At 43.4% G+C, this 23,710-nt stretch overlaps 1 protein-coding gene across 2 annotated transcripts in view; it reads left to right on the top strand.

Annotated features, from left to right (window-relative positions):
• The first annotated feature begins 8,380 nt into the window (after nucleotides 1-8,380).
• Nucleotides 8,381-23,710, top strand: part of DDX1 (DEAD-box helicase 1) — a 38,616-nt gene continuing 23,286 nt past the window's right edge. The window contains exons 1-6 of one of the 2 annotated variants that reach the window (XM_061154833.1): nucleotides 8,381-8,659; nucleotides 18,596-18,647; nucleotides 18,961-19,024; nucleotides 20,000-20,029; nucleotides 20,821-20,917; nucleotides 22,827-22,874. In XM_061154833.1, coding sequence (XP_061010816.1) covers nucleotides 8,530-8,659; nucleotides 18,596-18,647; nucleotides 18,961-19,024; nucleotides 20,000-20,029; nucleotides 20,821-20,917; nucleotides 22,827-22,874 — 421 coding nt within the window. In that variant the 5' untranslated portion in view covers nucleotides 8,381-8,529. Of the gene's footprint in view, nucleotides 8,660-15,650; nucleotides 15,764-18,595; nucleotides 18,648-18,960; nucleotides 19,025-19,999; nucleotides 20,030-20,820; nucleotides 20,918-22,826; nucleotides 22,875-23,710 lie in introns of those variants that run through there. The other variant, XM_061154834.1, reaches the window with a different exon arrangement.

The following is a 23,710-nucleotide window of genomic DNA, read 5'->3' on the forward strand; positions in this document are numbered from 1 at the left end:
AGGATGGTCATAACTTTTCTTCCAAGGATTAAGGGTCTTTTAATTTCATGGTTGCAGTCACCATTTGCAATGATTTTGGAGCCCAAAAATAAAGTGTGTCACTGTTTCTTCATCTATTTGCCATGAAGTTGTCAGGTGAGTGCTTGCTCCTTGGTTCTGTCCCATCACAACAAAGATTTGGAGCGACGGACATCAAAGCCGTCGGTGCATCACAGCTCTCTGGTCTTGGACAAACCGTGTTACAGCTCTTAGACAAATCAGTGTTACAGCTCTATTTTATTTAGAAAATAGCAGGAGAATCCATCCTCAAGGCATGAGGGTATGCCAACCCAAAGACGTGAAAAGAAGAGTAGAGGAACGCGCTAGCGAGTGGGAGAGAGAGAAAGAGAGAGAGAGGGCCCTTTGGCTCCTCTTTTTATATGTTTTTCCCTCCCCCTGGGCCTGCCCTATGCAAATTGGGCTAGCCAGGAGTGCTGTTTGTTCTACCTGAAGTCCTCACTCCGGTCCTCGGACCTTCCTTTGACCTTTCTTTGTTCTATTTTTGCGGGCGTTTCCCTTCCTTGTCTTTTAGCCACCACCATTTTGGACTCCTGTTTTCTATTCTAATTACCTAACAAAGTGATGGGACTGGATGCCATGATCTTAGTTTTCTGAATGTTGAGTTTTAAGCCAACTTTTTCACTGTCTCTTTCACTTTCATTAAGAGGCTCTTTGGTTCTTCTTCGCTTTTTGCCATAAGGGTTGTGTCATCTGCATATCTGACGTTATTGATATTTCTCCTGGCAATCTTGATTCCAGTTTGTGCTTCATCCAGCCTAGTGTATCTCATGATGTACTCTGCATATAAGTTAAATAAGCAGGGTGACAATATACAGCCTTGACATACTCCTTTCCCTATTTGGAACCAGTCTGTTGTTCCATGTCCAACTCTAACTGTTGTTTCTTAACCTGCATACAGATTTCTCAAGAGGCAGGTCAGGTGGTCTGGTATTCCCATCTCTTGAAGAATTTTCCACAGTTTGTTGTGGTCCACACAGTCAAAGGCTTTGGCATAGTCAATAAAGCAGAAGTAGATATTTTTTTGGAACTCTTGCTTTTTCAATGAGCCAGTAGATGTTGGTGATTTGATCTCTGGTTCCTCTGCCTTTCTAAATCCAGCTTGAACATCTGGAAGTTCACGGTTCACTTACTGTTGAAGCCTGGCTTGGAGAATATGAACAAAGAATGTCAGCTGCCATATCAGTATACAAAGGATGTTGCAGCCATTGAGTCATCAGTCACTGTAGGAGTGTGCACCCTAAGGGGATTCAGGATGAAAAGTAAGAGGATACTGGCCCTAAATAGTTAAGGTACATATCAAAGGAGTGATTTCAATGAGCCCAGACTCCTGTATCTTCTCATATGTAGAAAGCTCTAACTAACTTGACCATGTTTGCTTTTTCTTTAGTTAACCTTAATCTTTTGGTGTTCCAACCTCCAGGATTTTGTTGCAAAACTCTTGTATATCCTGGCTTCTTTATGCTTCAGAGCAGTCCCTCAGAGTTATGTGAGAGGCCATCTCCCAGGCTTAAGTCCCCAGCAAGTCCACCAAATAAAACATAATTCTCAAATTTTAGCTTGTGCATTTTTTTCAGTCGACAGAGCACAGGTGCTATGCCCAAATCACCATGTTTTTGGAGGAAACTTCCCAGCAGCATATTTATGGTGTACTTTAAAACCAGGGAACTTCAACCTGTACTGAAGATAAGAAGTTGAATTAGCCTGTGCCAATGGTTTGTTCATCCTTGAACTCTCACCTGAGATCGAGTCTCTATCAGTCTAGGACTGGATGTCAGAGCGTGAAATCAACCAAGGGCTACATCTGGACACCACTGTCACAGCAGATTGCCAGGTGTGGGGGGAAAATCTCCATGGCAAATAGATGAAGCTTGTCTTTCTCCTGACCAAATCCCTTTATCCATTGTAATTTCTTCTTTGTTCTCTGAAGCTGGGCTTAATTTGAGGGTATCCTCATCTTTCCTCGTTCCCTTCATTAATGGCTACTTCTCGTTAGCCTATAACCACTCTTAGGTTTCTTTTATGATTAGGGTTAAAACATAAAGTCACTCTTTCACGCCTCATCCACGTCTTCGCAGCCTCTCACTATGCCCACAGCAAATGCTCACTTCCCATTTAGCCCTTAACCTACTGCAAATTGGCTTCTAATTCCACCCTCTTCTATGCTGTCCAAGCATTTACAAGAGACTGGACTATACCACCCCAAAATATGCCACTTTGACATAAGGATTATTTTGATCTAAAGGCAACTGAGAAGAAGGAAATACAAGAGAAGTTCCCTGCCCTCCTCCTATTTGCCCAACAGCAGGACAAACATTTGCAAAAGGGCCCACTTCTCCTCTCTATCAGGGAAAACAGAAATTAATAAAATTTAAAAAAAAAAAAAAAAGAAGTTCTCTCATTTACTCCTCTTCCACTCTCCCCTCCTCCCCCACCCCAATCAAATCTAATGCACCATCAAGCTTGGAGAATTTAAAGACATTTCTCTTACCTGTTATTTCCAGTCAGACATACTTTCCTTGTCCTCATTCAACTTTCAGCTACATTTTATGTATATGACTGAAAGCCTGTTAATGGCCTGTTAATAGACTTCACAAAATCACTGAAAGATACACAAAAATCTGGTCACATCACTGTCTTGCTTAAAATCTGTTTTATCTGTGATAGTGGTACTCAGACCACAGTCCCCAGTCAGCAGCAGCAGCATCTGCCTGGGAACTTGTCAGAAATGCAAGAGATAGGTTTAAACCCGGGCCTAACTAATCAGAAACTCTGGGGAGGAAGGACCCATGTCTGCATTTTAGCAAGCCCTCCAGGTGAGGGCGGGCTTCCCAGCTGGCCTAGTGGTAAAGAATCCCCCTCCCAGTGCAGGAGAAACAGGTTTGATCCTTCTGTTGGGAAGATCCCCTGGAGGAGGAAATGGCAACCCACTCCAGTATTGCTTGGATTCTCCATGGAGAATCCCATGGACAGAGGAGCCAGGTGGGCTACAGTTCATGGGGTCTCAAAGAGTCGGGACAGAACTAAGTGACTAACACTTTCACTTTCCTGAGTTTTTCAGCTGCTGAAAGCTCCCACCAAATGGAAGAAAGTAACAAGTTGACGGTCATGAGCATGCCGCCTCCAGACCTGCTGGCACCTAAGGATTGATGGTGTCAAAGATGATGCACTGCAGGCGGATTCTTTACCAGCTGAGCCACCAGGGAAGCCCCAGGAAACATGCATGAGACACTATTATCTGGCTATTTCAGAGAGGAGCTATCAGACAGGATTTGGGGAAAGAGCTTGCTCCGGGGAAGGTCTCACAGGTCCTGCTTGGTTACGGGTCCACTTTCAGAAATGTGGACTACAATTGTCATGAGTATTCCTTTCCTATTCTGTTATGAATATGTGGTTCATAAACATACAAATGTGTGTATATATTTACATACACACACAAAGCAAATAGCTTTATTTTATGCCCTTTCTTATCCCTTTATCATGTAAGGTGTTTTTATTTTATGTCATAGTATTTAAGTATTGATAACTTTACATCATGGTATTCAAGTAACAAGATATCAAGAAGAGTACACTTCATGCAAGGACCTTGCACCGTCCCCTGAGGTAAGGTACACAGGACAGTTGTATCATGTTACATAGATGTATGACCTTGTTGTCTTTATTTTGCAATTAAGTGTGATTTAGGGAGATGCCTATGGGTGAGTTGGACACAACTGAAGAGACTTAGCATGCACATGGGTGGGTGCCAAATTGACAAAGGATGGAATTGTGATGGTTAATTCTATGTATCAACATGTCTAGATAAAGTTGAAACTCATCCAAGCAGTTGAAGGCCTTGATAGAACAAAAGGCAGACCTCCCTCAAACAAGAGGAAACTCTGCTGGCTGACAGCCTTTGGACTTGAACTGTGTTATTGGCAACTCCTGGTTCTCCTGTCTGAAAGCCCACCCTGTAGATTCTGACCTTGCCAACCTGCATAATGGTGTTAGGAGTGTCTTAAAATAAATCTCTTTCTCCACCTACACACCTCCTATTGGTTCTGAAGAACTCTAATACATGGCCACACCAGTGTGTACCCTGTCCACATGCTGGACTTACAAGGAGATGTTGACCTTCCCACTGTGAGGGATGGGTGAGGTCTATGATCTCCTTGAATGTGGCAGACCTTTGTAACTGACTCAGTTAGTACAATGAGGAGGAAGCGATGCTGCTTAACCTCTGAAGCTTGGTCATTAAAGACCTCATGGTCCATGGCATGCTGCCTTTGGAATACAACCACCATGTTGTAGTACCACCTGTAGAAAGCCCAGGCCACGTGGAGGGGTCACCGCTGGCCAACAGCCCCAGCTGGGGCTGTTGTGACATGAGCATTGAGCGAGTCAGTGCCTAGGCAGGTTTATAAGAAGCCCGGGGGTCCCCAAGGAGACAGGGGTCTGGGGTTCTCGAGGAGGAGATAGGGGCCTGGAATTCTCAAGGAGGAGATAGGGGTCTGGAATTCTCAAGGAGGAGGAAAGGACAAGCTTTTTTTTCTTTCTCTACATTCCTTAGTCTTAGTCACAGAAAACTTTTTTTTTTCTTTAAGCCTGGAACTGATGAATACACAACTCAGTTTAAACTCAGGCCTGGTGGGCTGCAGTCCACGGGGTCGCTAAGCGTTGGATGTGACTGAGCGACTTCACTTTCACTTTTCACTTTCATGCATTGGAGAAGGAAATGGCAACCCACTCCAGTGTTCTTGTCTGGAGAATCCCAGGGACGGGGGAGCCTGGTGGGCTGCTGTCTATGGGGTCGCGCAGAGTTAGGCTCGACTGAAGCGACTTAGCAGCAGCAGCAGCAGCAGGGATTATATAACAACACTGTATCCTGCTTGAGGACAGCTTCTCCTTCCTGAAAAACCTTCTGGCTAATCCTGTTCTCTTAAGACGTAAATTATGGGAGTGGGTCTAGTCAGATCTTCACAACCTTGAGACATCCTCTTGACTTATTTTAATAACTAATTAAAGTATATAACTCCCTTGCTGTCACTAGCAAGGGGGGCACTCTCTGACCCCCTTCTGATGTCTGTGTCAGAAGCTTTTTCTGTCCTTTCTCTTACTTTAATAAAACTCTGCTACACAAAAGCTCTTGAGTGATCAAGACAGGTCCCTGGTCCCGAAGCTAAATCTTCTTTTTTGGAGATCACGAATCCAACATTGTTCACCATAAGCTATCAGCATCAGGTATGTCATGGGAGTGAAGGAGCCTGCAAATGATTCTAACCCCCAGCCGTGGAGTCGTTCACCTGAGGTGCTAGTTACTGAGAAACAGAGAAAAGCCATCCCTTCTGAGCCCATGCAGGCTCCTCACTCACAGAATCTACAAGCTTAATAAACGGAGCTTTTATGCCACTACATTTGGGGGTAATTTGTTATGCAGTCACAGTAACTGGAACATCACTACTCAGAGCGATACCTGAAGCAGCCCTCATGAAATCCCAGTCTTATTATTGTAACATCATGGGAAACTTTGACCAGGCAGGATAAATTTCCATATTCAGAATTATTTTCTCCAGGCATTTTGAAGAATTCTTGACCATCCATATCATCAACCCCCATCCCTTTAAAAATAGCAAGTGGTCTCAATTCAGTCTGCTTCAAATAAAAATCACAGACCTTGCTAACAATGATCAGGTTCACAGATAGGAAGAAGGTGCCCCCCTGGGAGGGAGGCTGAGAGGGCAAGCCTGTCCCCTGGCTGCAGGTGCAGCATGGGCGTCTTTTGCAGGGAATGAAACTGGCAGATCCTGGACAGCTGGATTCAGGACATTTTTCTGCTGCACAGTCTGTTCTTAAACACCCACAACTTTCCAGGCTGTGTTCTCTTGCTCAGACTCTAAATGGGGCACCATTTCCCCAAGAGCCATCAGCATCCCCGACAGGAGACATGAGCACAGGTGATGGTTCTGGGGGGAGAAGTATGCAGGAGGGGCTTGGTGTAGGGTGGGAGGGAGTCGGAATGACGCTCATGCCTGCTGGCCAGTCAGCACCCAGGCGTAAATCGTGTCCCTGCCTGCCTTGCTTATAATGAGACCGACCCAGTTAGTGTGATCTCTTTTTCTATTTTACAGTCCCTCTGAAACTCATCCGAGTTGCCCTTTGTCTTCTCCTTTCCATATATCTGGAGTGATGGACTTTATGGCCACTTCTTCGGGGGATACAGAATTATAGTTCTCCTGATTTATGTCTGTTTGCTGGGCCCCCTCTGGTCCTGGCATCATAAGGTGAATGCTGGGGCAACAAGAATGATGTTGCCTTCTAATAGATCTGGACCCATTTCTGACAGCTTATTTTGACAAAAGCATAAAATTCAATGATTGTTGCTTAGCTCAGAAGCTGTAGGAAATTCAGAGGGAGAAAAAGAGAATGTTTAAACATGAGCCTTCCCTGTCTCCAAACTGCTCTCTGAGTCAGGTAAAGTGTGAATAACAGGGTAAGCTAAGCCAACAAATGACAACAAAGGCTGGTCTAGAAGGAATATGATTTATCCCACAGGATGCTGTACAAACAGGATGTTTCCTGATGTTAAGGGGTGGCCACCTGCTACTTGAACAAACGAGGGGTCTGTTAGGGATGCAGGCGGATGTGGAAGGCAGCCTTTGAATTGGGTCCCCAAATGATCCTTGTCCACTGGTCCCCATGTTTCCAACTGACTAGGCCTCTGTGGCCAATGAGATATGGCAGTAGTGATAGTGTGACTTTGATGGCTAGGCTATAGAAGCTATCACTCCCTCTGCTTTGCTTTCTAGGATCCCTGGTTGCAGTGGCAAGCAGGGAGGAGTTTAGGGGACACCAGCAGCCATCTCATGAGAGCCTTCAAGCTCCCCCAGAAGAGGTCCAAGTGGAGAACAGAGGCCTCCTGCTAATTGCTCCAGAGTCACAAGAGCTGGTGACCTCTACAAGCTGATCCCTGCCCGCCCTCCCCCACTCCGACCCAGACTTCAGATGATTGCAAACCAGGCCTGCAGCTTTACTACAATAGCAAGAATGGCTTTGTGTGGATGTCCCCAGACTAGCTGCTCCCGAATTCCTACTCCCCAGAAGCTGTGAGCTTCTTGTTTTAAATGTTTTTATTTTGTTTTAAATGTTCTTGTTTTAAGTCACTAGATTTTGGGGTTGCTTGTTTTGTAGCAATAGATAATAAGAAAGAAAGAAAAGAAAGTGAAGTCTCTCAGTCATGTCTGACTCTTTGCAACCCCATGGACTGTAGCCCACAGGCTCCTCCATCCATGGGATTCTCCAGGCAAGAATACTGGAGTGGGTTGCCATTTCCTTCTCCAGGGGATCTTCCTGACCTAGGGATCGAACTCAGGTCTTGCGCGCTGCAGGCAGACGCTTTACCCTCTGAGCCACCAGGGAAGCCCATTAAATAACTAATGGGGGTATATAAATTAGAACTAGGTTTGGTCATTTGGAAGAGAAAATACAAAACAAAGGAGATAAGTGTTTATTTCTCTCTCTTGTAAGAAATCTAGAGTCAGTTCTGGCTGGTATGGTGCTTCTTGGAGCCAGGAACTCAAGCTAGTTCTCTCTTGTTCTGCCATCCTCAGTATATGGCTCTCTTTCCAAGGCCCAAAATAGCTGCTCAAGCCCTAGCCATTGCACCCCTATTCCAGCAAGAGGAAGGAACAAGAGTAAGAAGGATGCACCAACTCCATTAACGGCACTTCTATTTATATGCCACTGGCCAGAACACAAGCATATGAGCCAGCTACCATGGAGGGTTAGGAAGAGAATCTTTATTCTGGGAAGCCATATATCTGGCTTATTGTCAGAAATTTAAGGTAAAACAAATAAACGCTGGGGTAAACTAGCAATATCTGTGAGCTGGGCATTGGCATTAAGCAAGATTTGCTGCAAGTTGCTAGCTTAGCTAAACCTGAATAATAATTAGGAGTTTGTCAAGGAGAGAGGCATGGTGTCCTACAGATGACTGCAGACTATCTACCATTCCTTGCATTAAGTTGTGCTATTGTTAAGTGGATAAGTCATGTCCGACTCTTTGCAACGCCACGGACTGTAGCCCACCGAGCTCCTCTGTCCACAGAATTTTCCAGGCAACAATACTGGGGAGGGTTGCCATTTCCTTCTCTAGGGGATCTTCCCAACCCAGGGATGGAACCTGTGTCTCCTGCATTGGCAGGCAGATTCTTTACCACTGAGCCACCTGGGAAGCCTTCTTGCATCTAGAGGTGGAGCCTATTTCTCTTCCTCATGAATCTGGGCTGTGCTGGTCATGTGACCTGTAATGACCAACAAAATTTGGCAGAAGTGACACTGTGCTACTTCCACAGCTGACCTAAAAGACACGCAGCCTTGGCTTTTTATTTTGGGGCCCTCTCCTCTTGGAACCGAGCTACCATGTAGGAAGTCTGTCTTCCCAGGATTAATCCTGTGGTGGAAAGCCCAAGATGGCCACGTGGAGAGAGCAAGCCCATGGAGGGGGGCCCTGCAGTACCAGCTATAAGAGTGAAGCCTTCTCAGACCATCCAGTCCAGCCCACCAGTTGAATGCAGCCAAGGGAATGACCCCAACTCATGCTGCATTGAACAGAAGAACCAGTCAGGTAAGCCCTGCCTAAATTCCAGGCTCACAGAATCATGACCAATAAATCAGCTATTGTACTTGTTTCGGGGTATTATTTAGCAATAGATAACTGAAACTGAAAGAGGAAGGCTATTCTAGGGAGAGGAAACAGCATAAGCAAACATTTAGAGGTGAGAGGCAATCTGCTCTATGCAAGGAATTCTACATGGTCTGATGTGTTGAAGGGTACAGTGGCCTTAGGGTACCTGCTGATAGGAAGGTCTGGTGTGTGCCATCCTCTGGAGGGTGGAATCAGGAGTCTACTACCGAGAGCTCTCAAAGTGGAGAGGGTGTCCTGTTGGAAGTTTGGCCACATCCACTCACAGCATACGGATGTGAGAGTGGGACCATAAAGAAGGTTGAGCGCCGAAGAATTGATGCTTTTCAACTGTGGTGCTGGAGAAGCCTCCTGAGAGTCCCTTGGACTGCAAGAAGATCAAACTAGTCAATCCTAAAGGAAATAATCCTGAATATTCACTGGAAAGAGTGATGCTGAAGATCCAGTACTTTGGCCACCTGATGTGAAGAGCTGACTCATTGGAAAAGATCCTGATGCTGGGAAAGATTGAAGGCAGGAGAAGTGGGCAACAGAGGATGAGATAGTTGAATGGCATCACCGACTCAATGGATAGGAGTTTGACCAAACTCCGGGAGATGGTGAAGGACAGGGAAGCCTGGCCTGCTCTAGTCCATGAGGTTGCAAAAAGTCGGACACGACTTAGCAACTGAAAAACAACAAAAGGAACAACTCACAGCAGGATTCAGGATCCAGAGCCTTGCTGCTAAGTTCTCTCTTCTCCTAAGACATAGATTTGTGGGCAAACTTCCCGGGGAAGCTTTGAGGAGTGAGACATTACCTGGGTGGAATGATGAATGGGTTTGTATTATGTTTTGGGAGGAAGAACTTGGGGGACAGGTTATATAATGAAGGTATTGCATTTTCTAATTGACTTCCTCCATATTAAAACAACTCTCTCTTGCTGTTTCCTTCTTGGTGATGGCTAGATCCTTAAAAGCTAGGAAGGAGGGCCCAGAAGGAGCCAGAACAGGGGCCAGAAATTTAGGGTCATTTCCTCCATTGCATATGGCACATTCATTTCATCTTCATTTTTGGTTGTGAGGAAATGAACATATATTCAAGGGTTGTTTTTAATGGTGCCTTCATGACTGGGGCCATGACTTTAGAGCCGCAGTAAGTTTCTTACTGCTCTATTCTAGAACATTTGAAGAAATGATCTGAGTGATCATTACACAATATCTGTACGGATGAATGTTTCATCTCCTTCCTTCATATCTGTTAGGAATGTGTTGGGTGGCAAGCCAGAGGGTATTAATAGTAGCTCAAATATATAAGACATTTTCCAGCCACAAGACATCTAGCGGCAGACAGACCTGGGCTGGTAACGTAGCTCACCACCATTCATCAAGGATCCAGTCTCCTGATTTCTGCTTCAAAAGCCTTAGCATGAAGCCATCTTCGTGGCTCGTCTCTGGCTTTCCAGTGACCATGTCCAGAAGACAAAGAGTATCTGTTAGTCTTTCCTTTTTAAAAAGGAACTTTCATTTTCATCTAGGCAGAAGTGTATCTCATACTGTCTCTCTGCAAGGGAGTCTGGACAGGCAATCTTCTCTTTTTTTCTTTTCACAGGCTGTATAACAGAGAAGGGCAAGGGGAGAGGGTGAGGGCTTTGCTGGTGGCTGAGACGGTAAAGAATCCACCTGCGATACAGGAGACCCTGGTTCAATTCCTGGGGCAGGAAGACCTCCTGGAGAAGAGAATGGTTACCCACTTCAGTATTCTTGCCTGGAGAATTCCATGGACAGAGGAGCCTGGCGGGCTCCTGTTCATGGGGTCACAAAGAATCGGAAATGATTCAGCATCTAACACTTTCACTTCACTTTCAAGGGGAAAGAGGAATGTGTGTGGCCAGTCCATGGACTCCACGGGGCCCATCCTCTCTACACTCTCAAGGGCCTGGGTAACCCAAGGATGTATTTCTTAGGGCTGCCTTTGCAGTTAAAATCCATCTGGTCTGCAGTGACCTATAGTACACCTTACCTGAAAATACCCATCACAGTCTCTCTTGGGTGCACGGATATTACAGGAAAATTCCACCAAACACGATTGGCTATGGGTCCAAAATCTTCAATTACATAAAATGCTGAGCTATTGTGAAGTTATGGAAATAAACGTTGGTGGAAAAGTCCCAGCTGGGAGTTTTAATTACCTTTGGAGCTTTACCCAGCATGGCTGCAGTTAGGTTTCGTGCCATCAGCTTGGCTACAATTTGGCGCCACCTAGTGGTGGTTGCAATCCCACCTAACGATTTATGTAAAGTTTCCGGAACCAGGTGCAGAAGGGAATGGCAATCGAATCCAGCATTCTTGTCTGTAAAATTCCACGGACAAGGCTCCTGGTGAGCTACAGTCCATGGGGTCGCAAAGAGTTGGACACGAACTGAGCGACTAAGCACGCACAGATAAAGAAAAGCTGCCTGGCTATTTTCATCACAACTATAGTCTCATTTCTGTAATTAAATGATTGGGACCAGTGTTATGGTCAAAATTCACGACGTGAACCAAAAAGGATAGCTTCCTTCTCCCCAGCTTAGCAATGCTGTGAAGGGTGCAGTCACTCTCATTTCTGCTTTCCCGTCTCCCATTAGCTATTGTTTCTGACCCCTGGGGAGGGATAACATCTGGCAGAAAGGAGACTCACCTTTGGTTGGTGGTCTGAATCTGGTGCTCTTGGGCTCAGCCATGCCCAAGGTTGGCTTTTTTTAATCTCAGAGGTACTGTTTTTTGGTTTCTTGGGAGATTCTTGTGCTGGTGTTCTCCAAACACATATTACATGACGCAGGTGACATCTGTCCTTGGGTTAAAGTGTTAGTCCCTCAGCCGGGTCCGACTCTTTGCGACCCCATGGACTGTAGCCTGCCAGGCTCTTCTGTCCATGGAATTTTCCAGGCAAGATGACTGGAGTGGGTAGCCATTGCTTTCTCCATGGGACCTTCCTGACCCAGGGATTGAACCTGCATCTCCTGCATTGCAGGCAGATTCTTTACCCTCAGAGCCACCAGGGAAGCCCCCATCTGTTTAAAAGTATGAATAAAATGGAGTCCTTTGGGGGTCTGTCTGCTGCATCCTTTAGCTTCTCCAGGCAGCTCTCTTGGGCACATTCCCTTTGAAGAGAGCTTCAAGTTCCACTCTCCGCAGGTGCAGTTAGCCCTGAGGGGGGAGGTCACATATATTCCCCCGCAGCTGTTGGAACTGTAGTCTGCTACACAGCTGCCTGCTCTTCCCTCCAGCTCTTTTCCTGCCCTGCTGCCTTGATGCCCTCTAGTCACAGCTTCACAGAGTATGCCTTCTGCTTCCCAAACTCCCGAGGTCAAGAGTTCTGAGTAGTCCCCCGGAAAATGCTTCATCCCTTGAGAGAGGAAAAATATGGGGTACATGGTATCTATTCAGAACTGCTACACTGCATAACTCTCAGGTGTACCACTTATATGTGAAGTCGTTCAGTCGTGTCCAACTCTTTGCGACCCCATGGACTGTAGCCTACCAGGTTCCTCCATCCATGGGATTTTCCAGGCAAGAATACTGGAGTGGGTTGCCATTTCCTTCTCCAGGAGAGCTTCCCTTATATAGATTGATACAAAATAGAATGAGAATATAGAATATACTGTGAATGGTGCCCCCTGGAGGAGGGCGGCTGCAGCTCGGCCTGATTGTATTGCCTTTGGAACTTCAGGTGGTGAATCCTGTTACACATCCTAGCATAATAAGAGAGTTACCACGATGCTGTGCACTGTTGTACATGCTTTATCTATTTTATTCAATCCTCATACCAATCCTTCAAGATCGACATTATTCATGGTTATTCACAAAAGAGTGAACTGAAGCCCAGATTTGTTCAAGGTTACACAGCTGAGCGCTATCATTGTAAATAGCTGTTTTGTTGATACCTATAAAACAAAAGTCAAATTAACATAAAAACTTTTTTACACAAGAAAAAACAGTTTAGAAAGCTTCCCTGAGGTCTTCTCAATGGCCTCACAGATGCTAATAAGAGCAATTAAGAGTATCAGCCAAAAACTTGAAAAAACACAAAAAATATCCAGCTATTGTTTCAATGAGGTAAAAATCTTTTTCTTTTAAAAAAAGGAGTTACTGCAACTGAATTTTTAAAAGGTTCTTTGGATGATTATTTTAAATGGGATAAGTAAAATAGACATTTATGTTGATTAAAACAAGATTTGATATTACTACCCTACCTAAAGTTGGCTTCCCTGGTGGCTGAGCCTGTAAAAAATTTGCCTGCCAATGTGGGAGACCCAGGTACAATCCTTGGGTCAGAAAGATCCCCTGGAAAAGGGCATGGCAACCCACTCCAGTATTCTTGTCTGGATAATTCCATGGACAGAGGAGCCTGGAGGGCTACAGTCCACGGGGTCACAAAGAGTCAGACAGGATTGAGTGACTAACACTAACACACAGCTAGCATGTGGCAGGGCTAGAATTCAAACCCAGAGAGTATGGCTCCCAAAGCCGTCGTTCTAAGTCCATCTGAAACATTTTTGCCTGAGGTTTCACTTTTCTCCTGTCCTTCTGTGGTCAGCTACGATGGTACAGCAAGCACCCTGAGGTTACACATATGTGGCTTAGCCACCACTGCTGTTTAGTAGCTACGTGGCGTTTGGTTCAGTTCAGTTCAGGCGCTCAGTCGTGTCTGACTCTTTGCGACCCCATGGACTGCAGCACGCCAGGCCTCCCTGTCCAACACCAACTCTGGAAGCTTGCTCAAACTCATGTCCATTGAGTTGGTGATGCCATCCAACCATCTCATCCTCTGTCGTCCCCTTCTCCTCCTTCCTGCCTTCTATCTTTCCCAGCATCAGGGTCTTTTCAAATGAGTCAATTCTTTGCATCAGGTGGACAAAGTATTGGAGTTTCAGCTTCAGCATCAGTCCTTCCAATGAATATTCAGGACTGATTTCCTTTAGGATTGACAGGTTGGATCTCCTTGCAGTCCAAGGGACTCTCAGGAGTCTTCTCCAACACCACAGTTCAAAAGCATCAATTCTTCGGCACTCAGCTTTCTTCATAGTCCAACTCTCACATCCATACATGACCACTGGAAAAACCATAGCCTTGACTAGACAGACCTTTGTTGGCAAAGTCATATTTCTGCTTTTTAATATGCTATCTAGGTTGGTCATAACTTTTCTTCCAAGGATTAAGTGTCTTTTATTTTCACGGCTGCAATCACCATCTGCAGTGATTTGGGAGCCCAGAAAAATATAGTCAGCCACTGTTTCCACTGTTTCCCCATCTATTTTCCATGAAGTGATGGGACTAGATGCCATGATCTTAGTTTTCTGAATGTTGAGCTTTAAGCCAACTTTTTCACTCTCCTCTTTCACTATCATCAAGAGGCTCTTTAGTTCTTGTTTACTTTCTGCCATAAGGGTGATATCATCTGCATATCTGACATTATTGATATTTCTCCTGGCAATCTTGATTCCAGCTTGTGCCTTCATCCAGCCCAGCGTTTCTCATGATGTACTCTGCATATGAGTTAAATAAGCATAGTGACAATATACAGCCTTGATTTACTCCTTTTCCTATTTGGAACCAGTCTGTTCCATGTCCAGTTCTAACTGTCGCTTCCTGAGCTGCATACAGATTTCTCAAGAGGCAGGTCAGGTGGTCTGGTATTCCCATCTCTTGAAGAATTTTCCACAGTTTATTGTGATCCAACAGGCAAAGATTTTGGCATAGTCAATAAAGCAGAAATAGATGTTTTCTGGAATTCTCTTGCTTTTTTGATGATCCAACAGATGTTGGCAATTTGATCTCTGGTTCCTCTGCCTAAAACCAGCTTGAACATCTGGAAGTTCATGGTTCACGTATTGTTGGAGCCTGGCTTGGATAATTTTGAGCATTACTTTGCTAGCGTGTGAGATGAGTGCTATTGTGCGATAGTTTGAACACTCTTTGGCATTGCTTTTCTTTGAGATTGGAATGAAAACTGACCTTTTCCAGTCCTGTGGCCACTGCTGAGTTTTCCAAATTTGCTGGCATATTGACTGCAGCACTTTCACAGCATCATCTTTTAGGATTTGAAATAGTTCAGGTGGAATTCCATCACTTCCACTAGCTTTGTTCATAGTGATGCTCGATAAGGGCCACTTGACTTCACATTCCAGGATGTTTAGCTGTAGGTGAGTGATCACACTACCGTGGTTTTCTGGGTCATGAAGATCTTTTTTGTATAGTTCTTCTACATGGCTTTAGATGAGTTAATTTCTTGACACTTAGTGTCTTCATCTAAAGTTATTAACACGACCTAGCAGAGTTGTCGGGAGGATTAAATATTCGTTTACTTTTCCTATCTTTCTGCAAAAAGAAGAGTCAAAACTGCATGGACATCAAACATTTGAAATTATCAATACTACTAAGTGTCAAGAAATTATCAATACACCGAGGATAGGAGGCTGGGAGACTGGAATCAGTTAAAAATATTTAATAAATGGCTATTGGGTGCCAGGCTCTTCTCTCCCTAGTATTTTTTTTTTTTTTTTTTTATTTGAACACTGAGTTCAGTAAATTCTCTCTAGGTCATTCACGCACCAGAAAGTCCTGCTCATTATCTTTGAGACGTTGTGGGGTCTGAGGGAGGCAGCAGAGATAACACAGTTTTGTTGTCGGATCATCCTGGGCCCTTTTATGGGCCTCATTACGAACGGCCTGCTTCCTCATACGTGGGAAAGTGGTCCTGATGACACACAGCATACTTGACGTAAAAGGTAACTCTGAGTTCGTCTAATGATGACGGGTCCTGGCTACTCAGGAAAAGCAAGGCGCAGCTGAACTGGGTCTGCGCTGTGAGGTCCAAGGGCGGGTCTTTCTGTGCCCGGAACCGTTCTGTCAAGGCTGTGTGCCTGCCCGGAATAGGAAAGCAGCAGACCCGGGCCGGGGGTGGGGGCGGAAGCGCCCGAGGCCAGCGCGCAGCGTGTCCCGGCGGAGGGAGGGAGCGCGAGCTGAGCGGCGGAGGACGGGGCGAAGATGGCGGCCTTCTCCGGTGCGTCCGCGGAGCAGGGGGGCCGGAGCGGGCGGCCCGATCGGCGCCTCGGCTTGAGCCGAGGGGCGGAGAGGGGCCGCGCGGTTCAGGAGGGAGCTGTCCAGGACGGTCTCCTCCGTGCCCGCGCCCGGGGCGGGGTGGGGGGACCAGTGGTGGGGGAGGCCCAATCGGTGCGATTCGCTGTTGCAGGGAGACAGTCTTTTGCGGTCCGGATGGCGGCCCGGCCGGGCCTCTCCGGTGCTCGCTCCCGTCTGTGTCTCCTTCCAGCCGCCCTTTACCCGGCTGTCCCGCCCGCTGCGGCGGCGATGCTGCAGCTGCGCTCGGAGCCCCGGGCCTCCTGCGCTTTGACGTGGCGGGTGGTGCAGGGAACCGTCTTTTGGCTGCGCCCAGGGAGGGGCCGGGCCGGGCCGGGAGGCAGCGGGGCGCGCAGAGAGGGCTCCCTTGGGAGTGACCATCCTGCATCTAGAGTTTCCCCCAGGCCCTTCCAGAACGAAAAGTCCTAGGCGCAAACCTGAACCTTCTTTGTTGTTAAGCGCTGTTACATCAACCGTAACGTTTCATATATTTAAGCTATAGGGAAAGCTTTTTCAGCCGCGCACACACGAGCTCGGCGCACACTTTTCAAAATCGTTGTTTTTTTGGCGATACCCTCCTTCGTTCCAAATAGGAATTTGAGATGGCTTACGTAACTGGACAGTTTTTTTTTTTCTCCTTTTTCTTTATCATTCTTCCTTTATACGCCCACAAGTTGCAGTCAGCCTTACATACTGAAAGTTGTACATTTATCTAGCAATAAGTGTATCCAGGTAGGCCAGCCATCTTTAATGTTAACCTGTTAAGATGACTTCAGATATAACCCAGTATCGTTACGTTCTTCATTTTTCTACTATTAGAACATTAGAAATTCTAGATTTTTAGCTGTGAGGGAGGATTTCTGGTGGTTTTAGTTGTATTTCATAGAAGACAAGAGGAAATCTGTGCATACTGGGCGCTGTTTTTCTTTCACCAGCTCTCCTAAAACAAGATTTCAGAGCCCAGATATGCAGAGCATCTAGCTCCAGGTTGTCCTTTTGTAGGTTCACTTCTTTGGGACTCATGCACAGATCTCAGCAATATTAGGGTAAAGGGCTAGAAGAGTCTGTGATGTGAAATAAAGACAATAGTGGAATTAAAGAGCATGAATATTGCTGTTTTTCTTTTGAGTATTAAAAATGTTCCATTTAAAGAAACTATGGTTTCAAAGCAAATCTGCAAAGAGCACGACCAGTGTGGAACAAGAAATTGCCTGGAATTTGCTGAAAGCCATCTTTGGTTGCCGCTTGCAATGTAACAGTTCCACAAACAACTTGATATGGATGCAGCCTATTAGACCATCACTGTTTTTTCAAGCAGTTTGCATTTTAGGAGAGAGAATACACCTAGACTCTCATGGGGTCACTTCTTTAAAAAGGTCAGCTTGGCTATACTTTTGACCTGGATTAGTTTTTCAGTCTGTGGATTTTGTCAGAGATTGAGGGGTAGGAGAGAGCCTGTCTTTTTGGAAGAGATTGTTATGCTTTCTTACGTCATCAATGTTTATATTAACTAGGTCACTATATAAAATGTTGGGGCTTCACAGCTGGCGCTAGTGGTAAAGAATCTGCCTGCCAGTGCACGTTCCATCCCTGGGTCAGGAAGATCCCTGGAGAGGGAAATGGCAACCTACTCCAGTATTCTTGCCTGGAAAATTCCACGGCAAGGGAGCCTGGCTGGCTGCAGTCCGTTGGGCCATGAAGAGTGGGCCCTCCTGAGCACACATATAAAAAGTTAGTATTGTATCTACTGTTGACTGCTAACATGAGTCTTCTCACCTGATGCGGTGGAGGGGTGTGTGCTTTTGCAGTGGATTATAGACTTATTTTATGCCTTTTTACAAACAATAATAAGAAATACAAAATATCCAAATAGTTTATCTTTGGGGTTGGATGTATTTGAGTATTGTTCGTTTTTTAATAGGGATATATACTGTTGTCTAGATAACAGTAATAAAAGCTACAGTTTTAAAATGCAGACTTGAAAGATCACTTCTTATTTGGAAAGGAAATTTAAGAAATACAACTGACTATTCCACACAACTGTACAGTTCATTTGAGAAGTGATATTTTAAAATCCAATGAGAAATAACCCAGCCTATTTATTTAGGATTCACTTCGATGTAAATTACTTAAACATGTGAACAGGTAAGAACAGAGAAGTTCTTCAGCTGACATTTCTGGTTTAACCCAAGTTCTCACCACCAGCCCCTCCCTTTCAGTTCATCATAGTTTTGATTATGGCTGCCTGTAAATGTGGGTTCCTTCTTCTTACCTGTTCATTTGTCTCAGATTGCTGAGGGTGTTCACATGGTCCTCACAGAGGCAAGACACGTGATTTCCGCATTATCTCTAGATGAAACACCAAGGTGCTGGTCTGGAACCTTCTCTCCAGTTCTGGCAGATTTTTCACTAGTGGTAGGAAGGAAAGTCACTGGTGGCTCCTGTGTGTCAGTAATTACTAAGTGACAGGTGTTCCAGGTGCATTGCATGTGAGGGTCTGTAATCTTCCTGTATCCCTACAATGTAGGCAGTATTTTAGCTCCATTTTGTGTGGGAAATAGGTGTGTAGCTTGCCTAAGGTCACATTGGTAGTGAGAGCTTGAATTTGAACTCAGGTCTTTCTCCAAAATTTATACTCAGTAGACACTTTGTAACTGAATGTTTCCTCAAACCTGTTTCACCACTGAACAGTAATTTTAAGAGCAATATAATTTGTTTAGTAATATGTGTAATCTTTAAAATTAATTTTTATTTCCAGAGATGGGTGTTATGCCTGAGATTGCACAAGCCGTGGAAGAGATGGATTGGCTGTAAGTACCTCTGTCTTTAAAAACTTGTATGTTCCTGTGACAGCAGAGTTTTACAATTTAAATAATGGTTAGTGATTTTTATCAAAGAATTTTGGGCCCAGTTGGGTAAGTGATATTCAGTTTTTTTCTTGTGATTCTTTTAAATTGTAGAATTTCCTTTTTAAATGATATATTTTTAGCTGAAAAAAGATTGGTAGTGTTTACCAAATAAAATTCTTATCTAGGTTTATTATTTAACATGACTTAATGAGCTTAGGTGATTTTTCTTTTCTTTTTTTTCACTAATTAAAATTCTTCAAAATGATTCTTCTAGTCTCCCAACTGACATCCAGGCTGAATCGATCCCCCTGATCCTAGGAGGAGGTGATGTCCTTATGGTATGTTTAAACATGGTGGAGTGGTCAGAAGCCAGGGGAACACAATTCTGGGGCTGCTTATAACCCCACACTTAAAGAGGCCACATAGGCTTAAAAATGATATTTTCACCAAATTAATTTTGTTTATGCCCCAACATTGAAGATCCATATGTTCCATTCAAAGTAAGTAGGTTGGAGTTGTGGGGAACACAAAGGTGGATATGATGCAGTCCTTGCCCTTCAGAAGCTTAAACCCAGTAGCTCAGTAAGAGGTACACAGATAAATGTCATACAAGGGAGGATTTGTCTTAAGAAATGCAGTGTGTGAAAAGATTCAAGTGGGGGTACAGTTACTCTTCTTCTTGAGGAATTGTAAGGGACTTGACTTTGGAGGAAGTAGATTTTGGACAAGGGACGGTAAAGGAGAAATGCCCTCCAGGTAGATAGCACATCCGCAAAAACAGGGAACAGGGGAATGCAGGGTATTATCCCAGAGTAGTTCACTCGAGTGGTAGCATGACGTTTGTGTGTCTGTGGTGCGGGGTTGGGGAGGTGTAACTTTAGATAAGATGGGAATATATGGTGAGTCAGATTATCTGAGCCCTTTCTTAAGGGTCACGGTAAAGAATTTGGGTGTTTGTTGGCAGTGGGGATCATCGGACATGTTTAGCTAGAGATGCCTTACGTGGTTAGAAGTGTGTTTTTTAATGAAGATTGATTTGGTAGCAGTTTGTAGTATAGCTCTGAGAGGTGAGATGCAGTTAGGGTGTTAGAATAGTGAGGGTTTAGATTTGAATGTTAGCAATGGGAAAAGAGCGAACAGATTGCAGAGAGAATGAAAAAGCAATGGCAAGATTGGCAGTAGTCAAAAGAATGAGGAAATTGGAATAATCTGCCTAGCTTGTGTATCGTTAAAGAGATTTCTACATGCTATCACATTATTTGATTTCCTTAGCTGGCAATTTAAGCTTTATTATTATTTTTTTTTCCTTTTAGGCTGCAGAAACAGGAAGTGGAAAAACTGGGGTAAGTAAACTTCTAAGTTGACTTACTTTGTAAGAGTTGATTTTTAAAGCAACTTTTGTTCAGTCACCTAAGTTGTGTCCGACTCTTTGTGACCCCGTGGACTGCAGCACACCAGGCTTCCTTGTCCTTCACCATCTCCTGAAGTCTGCTCAGACTCCTGTCCATTGAGTCGGTGATGCCATCCAACCGTCTCGTCCTCTGTCGTCCTTCTCCTGCCTTCAATCTTTCCTAGCATTAGGGTCTTTAAACAGTGGTTTTTGTTTTGAAATATTTAAATCAAATAACCTCCTTCCAAAATGTAAAAAATTCGTTGCTTGCTACTGAGAGCAATATTTTTGTTGCCATGCCAGCTAATTCTGAAAAAGATTTACAAGAGTATGGCTTTAAGAATATAGTTTTAAACTGGCCTTGGAAAAAAGCTCAGTATCTTTAATATTTATACTCACTTCTGAATTTTAATGTCATGGCTCCAGTAATAAAGAGGTTGCAATTAGAGGTTGGTCTCCTATTGGTCTAGACTAGAGAAAACATTTATCCTTTTTAGTTTAGTTTATTCTGTAAGTCCCTATTGCTTATTATTTTGGGTTGTTGGCTGGCTCCTATTTCTTTCATTCAGTCAATTTTTGTTACCTTACTGATATTTTGGCTTTGGGCAAATTAGAGCAGCAATCAGGAATATGTGTATTATTTTATTATTTAAGGTGTATGCATAATTCTCACAATTTATATTGATTATTAAACTGTCGCTGACATCTCGTTACTAATATAGAGCACTCTTGTTTCTTCGCCAGGCTTTCAGTATTCCGGTTATTCAGATAGTATATGAAACTCTGAAAGACCAACAAGAAGGCAAAAAAGGAAAAGCAACAATTAAAACTGGTGCTTCAGGTGGTTTTTTGCATATTATTAATTTCCTTTTGTATAAATTAGTAATTCTCATGCTAGATGTTTAAAGATGTGAGATTTGAGTGTGCACTTTTATTGTCAATATATGGGGGATGGTATTGTCACTTGGTGTTGTGGAAACCATCAATGCTAAAAGTCAGAGCATAACCATTGGAAGATGATGCCTTTTAAAATACTAACATTAGTATTAATTGCTTTGGGAAAATACTGGCATTTTGGAAATTATAGTTATTTTTAATGTTTTTCTTAACTTGATAGCTTTTATGCATAATATTGAAGATAAAGGGCTTCATTGTGGCTCAGCTGGTAAAGAATCTGCCTGCAGTGCAGGAGACCTGGGTTCAATCCCTGGTTTGGGAAGATCCCCTGGAGAAGGGAAAGGCTACCCACTATAGAATTCCATGGACTAGATTGTCCATGGGGTTGCAAAGAAACACAACTGAGTGACTTTCACTTTCACTGAAGATAAATTGGTACGATGTTTTACAAAGGCATTGAGGAAGGATTTTACAAATAATTGGTAGAGTAAAAACCCATAGTGGTAGAAAATACTGCCTCCTACAAGGAAAGAGGCATGCGTTTTCGTTTAAGATAAGGAGGAAGGAGCCCAAGAAGTTAAAATGTAAAGTGAATATTTTAAATTCAGTTTCTTACTTTCAGTCGTGTCTCCATGAAGATTGGTTCTGTTGGTGCCATCAACAATTGTACATCAATTTTCTCACCCTTAAATTTTGTCGCATTTATTAAGTGGTTTATGAATTCCATTCTATCTTGAGTAGTCTGTGATTTTATTAAGTCACTTTTGTTTCATGAAACAAAACTCGATTGTGACACAGTTGCAAGCTTAAGTGGCATGAGCTGGCATATCAACATTTTCTTCTCAGGAGTTTGAAAGTAACAGTGTTACAGAGTTTGTAGAATGAACTTATTTGTAAATGAATTGTGAGATAATGGATGTGAACTCTAGACTATTAGCCTATAGTCTCAGAACTTGTAATGGCTATCAGCCATCATTTATGACAGATGATGATGAAAGAGAACACTGCACCGAAGGATAACTTGAATGGTTGTGGTTCTAAAAACCATGTCCTATTACAGATAAAGAAGCCAGGTACTGAAACATGGAGAAACAAAAAAGAGAGATGGTGTAATTGTTAAATCACTGAACGGATCTGGAGAGAGAGTATCGTTCTAGAAAGTACTGTTTAACTTAATTCCTAGTAGCTCACTTGAGCCCACAGTGAATGGAGACCCTCAGAGAACATTCAGACTGTTTAAGCAGATGGTAGATACCATTTGACCAGAAATAATCCAGAAAAGATTTCTATCTTGGGCCAAAATTGGGTTTGAAAATACATCGAGTTCTCTTCAGCTATTGCGATTCTTTGGTTATCCACTCTTACGGTACTTTAGAAAAGGACAATGCTGATTCCATAGACGTAAGGAGAAAAATACTTCGTGACTTTTGAATTATTTAAGGTAAAGGACTGGCTTTTCTTTTAGTTATGATAAAGTGATAATTAGACTCTGATACGTTGGTAGGTTGTTTTCACTATGATTGAAGTCATCAGAACTTCATCTTATTAATGCTCTCACTCTTAGGACACAGATCAGTGCCATCCTATAAAAAAGCACTGAAATGAGAGCAGAAAAGGTTTTAGCCCTTGGTGGGTCAGTGACTATTGTTTTTGACATGTTTCAGTTTTCAATTTCAGTTTTGCCTTTAATCAAAACAGCAACACTTTTGTACATTCCAAATAATGTGTAAAACTATATTGAATCTAGAGGAGTTAAGGTATGATATAAAATATAAAATATTCACTTTATTTTCTGTAGAATGTTTTAAAGTATGTTTATTTGGGGTTAACTTTTCTCCTTTTAATTTGCTTAGTGCTGAACAAATGGCAAATGAACCCGTATGACAGAGGATCTGCTTTTGGTAAGTGGAGAGATTTTAGCAATATATTTATAATTCAAAAACTTGTTTTTAATACAATGCTGAGGAAAGATAAAGAATCCTTATAAACTGATAAGGGGTTCTTGTGTTGATGGCTGATAAAAGTGTTACTTATTTTAGTAAGAAAGAGGTAAACAGCCAATAAGGAAAATGGGCAAAGTATGTGGATAGGCAGTTCACAGAAGAGCAGATCCAAATGGCAATAAACATGCAGAGGTCAAGTTTACAGGTAGTAGGGAAGGGAAATGTAAAAATTACAGTGAATGTTTTATACCATCTGATTAGCAAGAATCCAGAAGAGTGATACAAACGTACAAATTGGCTGCCTCTCTTAAGAAGCAGTTCCGCATTATCTCTTAGTATTTAAAGAATGTATATTCCTGGAAGATCAAGCTCATTGGGAAAAAATTTCTCGTATGCAAGGATATACATTCAGACCTGTTGGATGCAACATTATTTCTAATGATAAAAACTACCAGCAAAGTAAATGCTGCTGCCAGAATAGTGAACAAAGATTAGGGTGTATCCATGGACTGTTGTGTAGCCATTAGGAAGAACAAGTCAGAACTGTAGAGCTGACTTGGAGGAATTTTCCTCAGGTGTCAATGAGGAAGAAAATCAGGATACAGAGAAAGGTAGAGGGGGCCTGAGGAATCATGACAAAAACAAGCAACCCCAATGCTACTCTCTACCATGTGGTATCTAGTTTATATCGAAGTTTATTTATGTATGTACGCATAAAGAATTTTAAATACAAAAATTTTTAGGATTTACCATTGTCAGAGAACTTTTTAAAAATTCAGAGGTTTATATGATAT

This window comes from Dama dama, chromosome 11 (assembly GCF_033118175.1).
Source record: "Dama dama isolate Ldn47 chromosome 11, ASM3311817v1, whole genome shotgun sequence".
Lineage (NCBI taxonomy): Eukaryota > Metazoa > Chordata > Mammalia > Artiodactyla > Cervidae > Dama > Dama dama.